This window comes from Xenopus tropicalis, chromosome 7 (genome assembly GCF_000004195.4).
Source record: "Xenopus tropicalis strain Nigerian chromosome 7, UCB_Xtro_10.0, whole genome shotgun sequence".
NCBI classification, from domain to species: Eukaryota; Metazoa; Chordata; class Amphibia; order Anura; family Pipidae; genus Xenopus; species Xenopus tropicalis.
The window spans coordinates 62,095-74,443 of NC_030683.2; the positions used below are offsets into that span (position 1 = coordinate 62,095).

At 44.5% G+C, this 12,349-nt stretch overlaps 1 protein-coding gene across 3 annotated transcripts in view; it reads left to right on the forward strand.

Annotated features, from left to right (window-relative positions):
- trpv6 (transient receptor potential cation channel, subfamily V, member 6) overlaps positions 1 to 11,749 on the forward strand; it is a 30,937-nt gene extending 19,188 nt beyond the window's left edge. For all 3 annotated transcript variants that reach the window (XM_031905963.1, XM_031905964.1, XM_031905962.1), the window contains 7 exons: positions 334 to 420; positions 890 to 966; positions 2,326 to 2,491; positions 3,471 to 3,537; positions 8,508 to 8,776; positions 9,905 to 10,005; positions 10,650 to 11,749. In XM_031905963.1, coding sequence (XP_031761823.1) covers positions 334 to 420; positions 890 to 966; positions 2,326 to 2,491; positions 3,471 to 3,537; positions 8,508 to 8,776; positions 9,905 to 10,005; positions 10,650 to 10,860 — 978 coding nt within the window. In that variant the 3' untranslated portion in view covers positions 10,861 to 11,749. The remainder of the gene's footprint in view (positions 1 to 333; positions 421 to 889; positions 967 to 2,325; positions 2,492 to 3,470; positions 3,538 to 8,507; positions 8,777 to 9,904; positions 10,006 to 10,649) is intronic.
- The last annotated feature ends 600 nt before the right edge of the window (positions 11,750 to 12,349 follow it).

The following is a 12,349-nucleotide window of genomic DNA, read 5'->3' on the forward strand; positions in this document are numbered from 1 at the left end:
GATGGTGGGAGATGACTGGCAGTGGGATGGTGGGAGATGACTGGCAGTGGGATGGTGGGAGATGACTGGCAGTGGGATGGTGGGAGATTTTTCCTATGACAAATGGTTGTGGGAAAGATCGTAGTAGATGGGCGAGTATTACTGAGAGTGGGAGATGGCTAGCTACAAGGGTTTCATTGCCTACGTGGGGGCGGGGGGTGGGTACACAAAGCTAGAGAGGGTGGCTGATAAGTACCGGGAAGTAACGTAGGGAAGGCACCCACCTGCTGTTATTATACATTTAAGATACATCCATAGTAAAACATGACACATGTTCCACATTTTTACACTAAGGAATCGTATATCACTGAGGAGGACCATCTACGCCTGGTGGGAGAAATCATATCTGTCATTGGGGCCCTTATCTTGTTACTGCTGGAGGTGAGGGTTGATGGGACATTGTCGGGCTGCTGTTCCTTTGGGATAGATAAAATGTCTCTCGCTCAGACAGGGCACAGTGGATTGGGGAAAGAAGAGCAGAACAGTATGGAGAACAGCAAGAGGGGCTTGTGGGTAGTGTAAAGGTTGTTCGATTTAGGGTTTATGTTGGTGCTTCCTGGAAAGAGTTTTATTTGGGAATCTGTTGGTACCAATGGTTCAAAATGTGTAACAAAATGAGACATTAAAACAGAACCCCAGTGGGTTGGCAGTTAGTAAGCCTCTTCCTCCAAAGTCACGGAGGGAAAGGTCCCGCTTGGTCCGGTTCTTTGTTTTACCATTGATATTGCGGAGCATCAGGATATTATGGTTTCAGGGTAACAAGGAGGAGGCATGAGAAAATGAAGAAAGAAACGGCTCTTATGGTGTCTGTAGTGTGGCTATTATGGGATGTAACCGCTCTCTTTTTCAGATCTCACAGGTGTTTCGGGTCGGGATAAAGGTTTATGTCTGTCGCCAGATGTGGGAAAACCCTTTCCATTTCATGAGGTGGGAGACTAAATCCATTTACTGCACATAGTAACAACCAGAGCAGATTAAAGTCAGGCTGGGACCAAGCTGGGCAGTTCTCTGTGCCTAAATGGCGGCCTGGCAATAAAACCTGATGTCAATTGATGCTCCATGAGCGGAGCCGACACTTCTTCTCAAGGACCACTTGCTTCTCTTTGCTTCTCCCTTCCCTGTATGCTGGGCAATGTTCCCTGGTGTGTTGGATGGAAGGTTCCTGAAGGCCCAGGCTGAGGAAGCCAAGGCACTGCCACACACTGAACCCTTCACCCAACACCCTTGGGTAGATTGTGTGGCACCCAACACTGGTACAAGATTGGAGCTCTGTTCCCACATCACATACTCACTGAGTGGGGGCTTCAGGGCACAGGTTCCAAGACAAACACTTAAATGTGATTTTAAGGATTCGTTTCGGGCAGGACCATGGATTCAGACAAATCCCAATCCGGCCAAAAAAGGCAGAATCCTGGCCAAGTACCAAACAGACTTCTGGATTCAGTGCATCCCTATTGGGAAGATAGGACTTAATGGGTATTGGGAGAAAATGCAGATTATGTACAGCTCAGCCCTAGAGCAAATCTGTATCTAATATATCTATATATATCTATGTGTATCCCTGTCTATCTATCTATCTACTGTATCTTTCTATCTATCTATCTATCTATCTATCTATCTATCTATCTATCATCTATTTATCTATCTATCTATCTATCTATCTATCTATCTATCATCTATCTATCTATCTATCTATCTATCTATCTATCTATATATCTATCATCTATCTATCTATCTATCTATCTATCTATCTATCTATGTATCTATCTATGTATCTATCTATCTATCTATCTATCTATCTATCTATCTATCTATCTATCTATCTATCATTTATCTATCTATCTATCTATCATCTATCATCTATCTATCTATCTATCTATCTATCTATCTATCTATCTATCTATCTATCATCTATCTATCTATCTATCTATCTATCTATCTATCTATGTATCTATGTATCTATGTGTCTATCTATCTATCTATCCATCTATCATCTATCTATCTATCTATCTATCTATCTATCTATCTATCTATGTATGTATCTATGTATCTATCTATGTATCTATCTATCTATCTATCTATCTATCTATCTATCTATCTATCTATCTATCTATCTATCTATCTATCATCTATGTATCTATCTATCTATCTATCTATCTATCTATCTATCTATCTATAATCTATCTATCTATCTATCTATCTATCTATCTATCGATATTAATCACATTTTGTACAATCTGTAATGCGTATGTTATTATGTGATTGAGCCAATCTACGTCCCCTCAGATTTTCCTACTCCCTGATGGTCCTGGCGACCCTTTCCCTGCGCGTCTCTAGCTCCGACGGGGAGGAGATTCCCATGGCCATGGCCCTGGTGTCGGGTTGGTGCTACATGATGTATTTTGCTCAAGGATTCCAAATGCTCGGCCCCTTCACTATTATTATACAAAAGGTAAAGGTTTGATATTATTATTATCATCACATTATTATTATTATTATCACATTTATTTATAGAGCACCAACATATCCCATTGCGCAGTACATAAGGGAACGTAATGATACAGTAGGTAATGGGGGGCTTTAGGGATATATACGAGGGGAGATCAGTGAGACACAGGGCAAACAGTCATGGCGGTGTAGGAAGGGGTATGTGGGAGAACTATTGTCCAAAGTGCAAGTTCCGGGGGAGAGAAGAGAATTACGGGAACGTTTAATGATCTCAGGATAGAGGGGTGTCTGATGTTAGGGGTAATGAGTCCCACAGGCAGGGAGGGGGTTGTGGGGGTGCATGTAGGGAGGTAGTTAGGGAGGGGCAGGAGGGATACCCCGATGTGAGGGGCAGGAGGGATACCCCAATGTGAGGGGCAGGAGGGATACCCCAATGTGAGGGGCAGGAGGGATACCCCAATGTGAGGGGCAGGAGGGATACCCCAATGTGAGGGGCAGGAGGGATACCCCAATGTGAGGGGCAGGAGGGATACCCCAATGTGAGGGGCAGGAGGGATACCCCAATGTGAGGGGCAGGAGGGATACCCCAATGTGAGGGGCACGAGGGATACCCCAATGTGAGGGGCAGGAGGGATACCCCAATGTGAGGGGCAGGAGGGATACCCCAATGTGAGGGGCACGAGGGATACCCCAATGTGAGGGGCAGGAGGGATACCCCAATGTGAGGGGCAGGAGGGATACCCCAATGTGAGGGGCAGGAGGGATACCCCAATGTGAGGGGCAGGAGGGATACCCCAATGTGAGGGGCAGGAGGGATACCCCAATGTGAGGGGCAGGAGGGATACCCCGATGTGAGGGGCAGGAGGGATACCCCAATGTGACAATGTATTGGTACCCAGGGTCAGCGTGGGGGGAGAAATGAATTGAGATTTACTTCTAGTCTTTGCTGACACTTTCCCACCATCTTGGCCTGTGTGTTCCAGCTGGCAGCTAGTGACCTGCTGAAGTACTGCTGGCTGATGGCGCTGGTGATCTGGGGGTACAGCACGGGTGAGATGCTCCTCATTCCCACTCTCTTCACTCTCCCAGAATTCATTGCTCCTTCCTTGGAACTAGATATAACTGTGCCGGAGAGACAGTATCTGTAACACCATAAAAATGAATGATAATAATGCAATAATTAACTGCGATTAACTGCCATTTCCCCAAAATACCCCCCCCATAAATAAGGTTTGAAATTAATGCCACACAATCTCACCCCCCCATAAATAAGGTTTGAAATTAATGCCACACAATCTCACCCCCCCATAAATAAGGTTTGAAATTAATGCCACACAATCTGACCCCCCCCCATAAATAAGGTTTGGAATTAATGCCACACAATCTGACCCCCCCCCATAAATAAGGTTTGGAATTAATGCCACACAATCTCACCCCCCCATAAATAAGGTTTGGAATTAATGCCACACAATCTCACCCCCCCCCATAAATAAGGTTTGAAATTAATGCCACACAATCTGACCCCCCCCCCCATAAATAAGGTTTGGAAATTAATGCCACACAATCTGACCCCCCCCATAAATAAGGTTTGAAATTAATGCCACACAATCTGACCCCCCCCCATAAATAAGGTTTGAAATTAATGCCACACAATCTGACCCCCCCCCCATAAATAAGGTTTGAAATTAATGCCACACAATCTGACCCCCCCCCCATAAATAAGGTTTGAAATTAATGCCACACAATCTGACCCCCCCCCATAAATAAGGTTTGAAATTAATGCCACACAATCTGACCCCCCCCCATAAATAAGGTTTGGAATTAATGCCACACAATCTGACCCCCCCCCCATAAATAAGGTTTGAAATTAATGCCACACAATCTGACCCCCCCCCCCCATAAATAAGGTTTGGAATTAATGCCACACAATCTGACCCCCCCCCATAAATAAGGTTGAAATTAATGCCACACAATCTGACCCCCCCCATGAATAAGGTTTGAAAATTAATGCCACACAATCTGACCCCCCCCCCCATAAATAAGGTTTTGGAATTAATACCACAGAATCTCACCCCCCCATAAAATAAGGTTTGGAATTAATACCACAGAATATGACCCCCCCCCCCTCATAAATAAGGTTTGAAATTAATGCCACACAATCTGACCCCCCCCCATAAGTAAGGTTTGGAATTAATGCCACACAATCTGACCCCCCCCCCCCCATAAATAAGGTTTGGAATTAATGCCACACAATCTGACCCCCCCCCCCCCCATAAATAAGGTTTGGAATTAATGCCACACAATCTGACCCCCCCCCCCCACATAAATAAGGTTTGGAATTAATGCCACACAATCTGACCCCCCCCCCCCCCATAAATAAGGTTTGGAATTAATACCACAGAATATGACCCCCCCCCCCCCCCCAAGCTCAGCACAATGAGAGAGAGAAGATTATTGGTCAATTAGGGATCCACTTTTCCCACCATGTTGAAAGAAAACGATACATCTTTTTAGGTTACAATGTCAAATGCTATAACCCTTGGGTTGCAAGATGGCGGATGGAAGCAAAAATGTAGCAAAACACGGGAGCACTTACCGCCCATACCAGGTCCTCTCCCAATGGATCCTGGGTATATAGTTACAAATAGAAAAAATATAGCGGATAAGGATAAAAAAGTCAGTCTTTATTCCAACATCAATAAAAGGCACATAAGTATCCCCAAGGACCTACGCTCGACGCGTTTCGTGGCATCCCGCCACTTCCTCAGAAGCATCAACAGTCCCTCTCAGGGAGGGGTTTATATATCCATCTCCCCATTTATCAAAATAACATTTTAACCCTTACCCTCCCGCTTATAATAACAAAAAAGTATCACATAGCCGAAATAAAATATCAAATGGAAACCTTACAAAAAGATTGTTTTACACATATTGATTATCATTACCAGAACTGGAAATAGTTAATAGCAAGAAAATGATATTGAATAATCAAAACCAAATTATCCAATACAAACCGTGCATAAAAAGGGTTTCTCCCACATATTAATGGTTACATCAAAAAGGGGAGTATAGGTAAGAGAGGAGAAAGGAAAGGGAGAAAAGGGGAGTATAGGTAAGAGAGGAGAAAGGAAAGGGAGAAAAGGGGAGTATAGGTAAGAGAGGAGAAAGGAAAGGGAGAAAAGGGGAGTATAGGTAAGAGAGGAGAAAGGAAAGGGAGAAAAGGGGAGTATAGGTAAGAGAGGAGAAAGGAAAGGGAGAAAAGGGGAGTATAGCTAAGAGAGGAGAAAGGAAAGGGAGAAAAGGGGAGTATAGCTAAGAGAGGAGAAAGGAAAGGGAGAAAAGGGGAGTATAGGTAAGAGAGGAGAAAGGAAAGGGAGAAAAGGGGAGTAAGGTAAGAGAGGAGAAAGGAAAGGGAGAAAAGGGGAGTATAGGTAGAGAGGAGAAAGGAAAGGGAGAAAAGGGGAGTATAGGTAAGAGAGGAGAAAGGAAAGGGAGAAAAGGGGAGTATAGGTAAGAGAGGAGAAAGGAAAGGGAGAAAAGGGGAGTATAGGTAAGAGAGGAGAAAGGAAAGGGAGAAAAAGGGGAGTATAGGTAAGAGAGGAGAAAGAAAGGGAGAAAAAGGGGAGTATAGGTAAGAGAGGAGAAAGGAAAGGGGAAAAAGGGGAGTATAGGTAAGAGAGGAGAAAGGAAAGGGAGAAAAGGGGAGTATAGCTAGAGAGGAGAAAGGAAAGGAGAAAAGGGGAGTATAGCTAAGAGAGGAGAAAGGAAAAGGGAGAAAAGGGAGTATAGCTAAGAGAGGAGAAAGGAAAGGGAGAAAAGGGGAGTATAGGTAAGAGAGGAGAAAGAAAGGGAGAAAGGGGAGTATAGGTAAGAGAGGAGAAAGGAAAGGGAGAAAAGGGGAGTATAGGTAAGAGAGGAGAAAGGAAAGGGAGAAAAGGGGAGTATAGGTAAGAGAGGAGAAAGGAAAGGGAGAAAAGGGGAGTATAGGTAAGAGAGGAGAAAGGAAAGGGAGAAAGGGGAGTATAGCTAAGAGAGGAGAAAGGAAAGGGAGAAAAGGGGAGTATAGGTAAGAGAGGAGAAAGGAAAGGGAGAAAAGGGGAGTATAGGTAAGAGAGGAGAAAGGAAAGGGAGAAAAGGGGAGTATAGGTAAGAGAGGAGAAAGGAAAGGGAGAAAAGGGGAGTATAGGTAAGAGAGGAGAAAGGAAAGGGAGAAAAGGGGAGTATAGGTAAGAGAGGAGAAAGGAAAGGGAGAAAAGGGGAGTATAGGTAAAGAGAGGAGAAAGGAAAGGGGAGAAAGGGGAGTATAGGTAAGAGAGGAGAAAGGAAAGGGAGAAAAGGGGAGTATAGGTAAGAGAGGAGAAAGGAAAGGGAGAAAAGGGGAGTATAGGTAGAGAGGAGAAAGGAAGGGAGAAGGGGAGATAGGTAAGAGAGGAGAAAGGAAAGGGAGAAGGGGAGTATAGGTAAGAGAGGAGAAAGGAAAGGGAGAAAAGGGGAGTGTAGCTAAGAGAGGAGAAAGGAAAGGGAGAAAAGGGGAGTATAGCTAAGAGAGGAGAAAGGAAAGGGAGAAAAGGGGAGTATAGCTAAGAGAGGAGAAAGGAAAGGGAGAAAAGGGGAGTATAGGTAAGAGAGGAGAAAGGAGAAAGGGGAAAACAAAAAGAGGCAGAAATCAATAGAAACAAGACAATTCCCATTCCCTGTTCCCCTTTAGTATCCAAAGAATTGGCGGAACACACCAAGGATGAAGTCCCCCCTACACACCCTGCCCTGTATAGGCCCCACCAACCTACCTATCCTTCTCTTTGTATAGGCCCCACCAACCTACCTATCCTTCTCTTTGTATAGGCCCCACCAACCTACCTATCCTTCTCTTTGTATAGGCCCCACCAACCTACCTATCCTTCTCTTTGTATAGGCCCCACCAACCTACCTATCCTTCTCTTTGTATAGGCCCCAGCAACCTACCCATCCTTCTCTTTGTATAGGCCCCACCAACCTACCTATCCTTCTTTTTGTATAGGCCCCTCCAACCTACCGATCATTGTCTTTGTATAGGCCCCTCCAACCTACTGATCGTTGTCTTTGTATAGGCCCCTCCCACCTACCTATCCTTCTCTTTGTATAGGCCCCTCCAACCTACCGATCATTGTCTTTGTATAGGCCCCTCCAACCTACTGATCGTTGTCTTTGTATAGGCCCCTCCAACCTACCTATCTTTCTCTTTGTATAGGCCCCACCAACCTACCTATGCTTCTCTTTGTATAGGTCCTCCAACCTACCTATCGTTCTCTTTGTATAGGCCCCTCCAACCTACCTATCGTTCTCTTTATATAGGCCCCACCCACCTACCTGCCCTTCTCTTTGTATAGGCCCTTCAACCTACCTATCGTTCTCTTTGTATAGGCCCCACCCACCTACCTGCCCTTCTCTTTGTATAGGCCCTCCAACCTACCTATCGTTCTCTTTGTATAGGCCCCACCCACCTACCTGCCCTTCTCTTTGTATAGGCCCTTCAACCTACCTATCGTTCTCTTTGTATAGGCTCCACCCACCTACCTGCCCTTCTCTTTGTATAGGCCCTTCAACCTACCTATCGTTCTCTTTGTATAGGCCCCACCCACCTACCTGCCCTTCTCTTTGTATAGGCCCTTCAACCTACCTATCATTCTCTTTGTATAGGCCCCACCCACCTACCTGCCCTTCTCTTTGTATAGGCCCTCCAACCTACCTATCGTTCTCTTTGTATAGGCCCTATCAACCTACCCATTGTTCTCTTTGTACAGGCCCCACCCACTTACCTATCGTTCTCTTTGTATAAGCCCCACCTACCTATCGTTCTCTTTGTATATGTCACATGGTGTAACTATAGCAGTGAAGACAAAACACACCAAGGAACACTCCTACTTGTTCCAGGCCCCTCCTATTTACCCATCATTCTATTTGTGGGACATGGACACTTGGCTACAAGAAGATATAATAATCAGATCCTTTTCCCTCCTCCATACCCTTTTCCTTCCCTCCAGCTTTGTACATTGCGTATCAGACAGAGGATCCTTCCCAACTCGGTGGCTTTTTTCCTTACACCACGTGTTTGCTAAGTACCTACGAACTGTTCCTCAACATCCTCAATGGACCGGCCAACTACGCTATAGACGTGCCAGGCATGTACACCCCACTGTACGGCTCCTTCTGTGTCATCGCCTTTCTCCTCATGTTCAACCTGCTGACTGCCCTAATGGGGGACACGCAAGGAGATCTGGCAAAGCAAAAGGATGAGTTATGGAGGGCACAGGTGAGGCCCCGGGACAGAGAGGCTGTATCTAGATTTTAGATTTTGTGTGAATGTTACTTTTGGTGGGCACATGATATATTAAAGTATTTAATTTAAGGAATAATCAGAAAGAATTCTGGGAAGGAAGGATCGCTACTAAAATTTCCATTTACATGGAATACCCTAGGGCAGGGGGCCCCAACCTTTCTTACTCGGGAGCCACAGTCAAATGTAAAAAGACTTGGGGAGCAACACAAGCCCATAAAAGTTCATGGAGGTGCCAAATAAGGGCTGTGATTGGCTATTAGGGGCCTCTATGCACCCTATCAGCTTACAGGGGGCTTTATTTGGTAGGAAATCTTGTTTTTATTCAACCAAAACTTGCCCCCAAGTCAGGAATTCAACAATAACTCCCTGGTTTGGGGGCACTGAGAGCACTGGGTCACTGGTTGGGGATCACTGCCCTAAAGTGTAAACCCACTGGAATTGCTCTCACAAGAGCTTACAATCTAAAGGAATTTCATGTTAATTTAAATTTTAGGAGCAAGCCTGGACTCCCTTCCCAAAATTCCTTCTGGCTTGCATATACATGCATATACAAGAACATGGAGCCAGACTGGCACAGATCAACTGGGATTCCCATTGAGTTGGGCTGCAGGCCCTGGGGAGCTGGTGGAAAGTGTTATTGAGCAATATTACTTTATGGATATGTTGCTGGACTACATATCTCAGTAAGTTTGAACCCCTGATAATATGTAATGTATGAGATTTGTAGTTCAGCAACAACTGGAAAATGTGTAGTTAAGCAATAGTGTTCAGATCCACTTTAATACTGAAGGCCCCACATGGGCTATCAGTGAAGCAGATGCATATATTCCATCATATTCCATCATCACCCACTAGGTCTATGAAGTGGAACGGTCCTGACTAAGTAGCCACAACTAGGAGGTTTACGAATAGCCCAAGTCTGAACACCTTCATAGAGACCGTAGACAACAACAAAAATATTATTTATTCATCCCTTAATCTTTTCATGGAAAGAATCAGACTATATAGAGAAAGCCTTGGTGGCCATTCCTGAAGGGTCAGTAGCCTGAGATGATGGCTCACAATGAGATGGGTTAATCGGCCTGTTCCATCCGCTTACAGATAGCCGACACCACAGTAATGATGGAGCGCAGGATTCCGAGATGCTTCTGGTCTAGCTGTGGCCCTACAGACCGGGACATGGAAGGAAGGAGATATCTCAGGTATGAGCAGAACAAACACTTATATTCACTGGAATTCAGACCAAAAGAAGTCCCTTTAGGCAACAGGAACCCGTCCTGGTTATGAGCAAAATCAGTGGGACACAGGTATGGGACCTACTATCCAGGAACCGGGTTTTCACAATAAAGGGTTATCAGTAACTTGGATCTCCACTCCTTACAGTGTTGGACTGGGCTGGTGGGACACCAATTCACTTCAGAGTTCAGACCTTTATTGTCATCTCAACCCCACAAGAGTTTCAGACCCCAAATTAAAAGAGACAATACACAACTAATTGACCCAACCAGCCCCCCCCACCCCAAAACCCTCTATAAGCACAGGCTGTGGCATTGTGGGAAATCAAAATGGTGAGGAATGTGGTTTTGGAGTGGGATTCTCATAAAAAACAAGAAATGGGCCACAGTTCTGGGCCTTTTGGGTGGCTGTCAGAGGCTCATTTTATAGGGTACACATTTCTGCCCATTTTGATTGGGAAGACAATGGAGGCCATAATATGTTATTGTTAGTGAAATTACAATTAGGAAATGATAATTGATTGCCTTTGGTTTGTAGAAATGATAAAACTGACTAAGTATAAAATTGTTTGGATAAAAATTGAATCAACTCATCTCTTGTTTCCCAACAGTGTAGAAGAGAGAAAATGGCTTCCTCTCCCACCAACAGAGCTAAATGGGTACCAAGAGGATTCTGATGAAGAGACAGATGATGAAGACAGAAATACCAGTCCCTGGACTGAGCCACAGTGGCCCCATGGAAGCCCAGAGGCCAATGACAGCATCAGAATCATCCCCCAAGGAGAGCACCGGTTGGTTGGTGAAGAGGTCTACCACATCTAATGAGGCCGTTTCTCCCAGGACACAGCTGTCTCCACTGATTTGACTCCGTTATAGCATTAAAGAACAATTAAACCTTCCCATATCAATAAAATATTTATCTCCAGCCACCATTTTGTGGTGCTAGATTGTAAGCTCTATTAAGTGGGACCCTCTATACCACAACTGGCATTGAAGAAAATCGGGGCACCAGTCTCATTGCAGAGCAGTAGGTATCCATGAGTTGGTTCAATCTTTATCCAGATAATGCCCTAAAGTGATGGAGATGCCCCTGGGCTCCACCGAGTCATAAACATTCTATAAACAAAGAACAGTACAGGGGTAAATGTATTTTTATGTTTTTACCCCGCATAAAATGCAGCATGTGTTGATTTTTCAGTAGCTGAAGTGACTTCCGTGACAATTTGTATGCACTTACTATTTTCGTGGGTCTCTTCATGCTGTGGACCCTTGGTGTTCTTAGATACCTAATGCTATGTGGGAGATACAAACTGGCAAAGTGAAAGTTTCGAGGTGAATTTCAGAATTTTCATACATTTTTATAGAAACTGCTAAATGGTTACTCATTTTGGATTCGCCAGAATGTGTACTTCTCAAAAAGAAAAGTTTCTTGGGGGTAAAGTCTGTCGTATTCTGCTGTAGTGCTTTGAAAATTCGGTAATTTACTACTACTATTTGATGTATAGAAGTCAGAAATCTTCACAAAACTATACATATCTGGGATTGGCATGCTCGAGAGACACAGAAGCAACACTATTTATTCTTATGTGATGCTTTGCTGCTGAGTACTGTGACCTGAGACTTGTGAGGACGGGAATGTGTTGTTATAGCAAATATGCCGTGACTGTGCAATATGTGTACGTGATTATCATGGGTAAACAAAGTAACTGAATGTGCTGAGCATGGAGTTTAACTTCACTTTCCCAAATACATCAGCAAATGTGGAAAATAGAGTAAAAACATGTATAAAAATGTAGCAATTTAACCCACTGGGCCCTTTATGCTTCTTGGCCTCCACCCTCCAAATCAGGGTCGGACTGCTCCGCTGGGACACTGGGAAAATAGCCAGTGGGCCCCAGCGGCCCAGACCCGGCTCTGTTGGAGCTTCCCTTGCCACTGATGTCCTTCCCGCGCATTATGGGGAGGACGTCGGGCGGGGGCTCCTGGGGGGGGAGTTAGGGGTGCATGGCAGGGGCCCCTGCACCTTAACTGATGGGTTTTGAAAAAAACATGTTTTCCAATGACATTAGTTTTTTGTGCCAGATCTTCTCTTTATAAAATCACCTTGATCAGGTAGGATAAGTTTTAGAAGAAGTCATGCTAGATGGAGTTTTCAGAAGTAATTGGTCCATATGAGTCTTTATATCTGAGTAGGATCTTTGTCTTGTTTGATGATTGTCCATGTAAGAGAGTTCAAGCTAGAAGGTAATGGTTGTTTTTGAGAAATGATAGTATTGAGCATGTAAATCAATAAATGGGAAATTTCATTTAC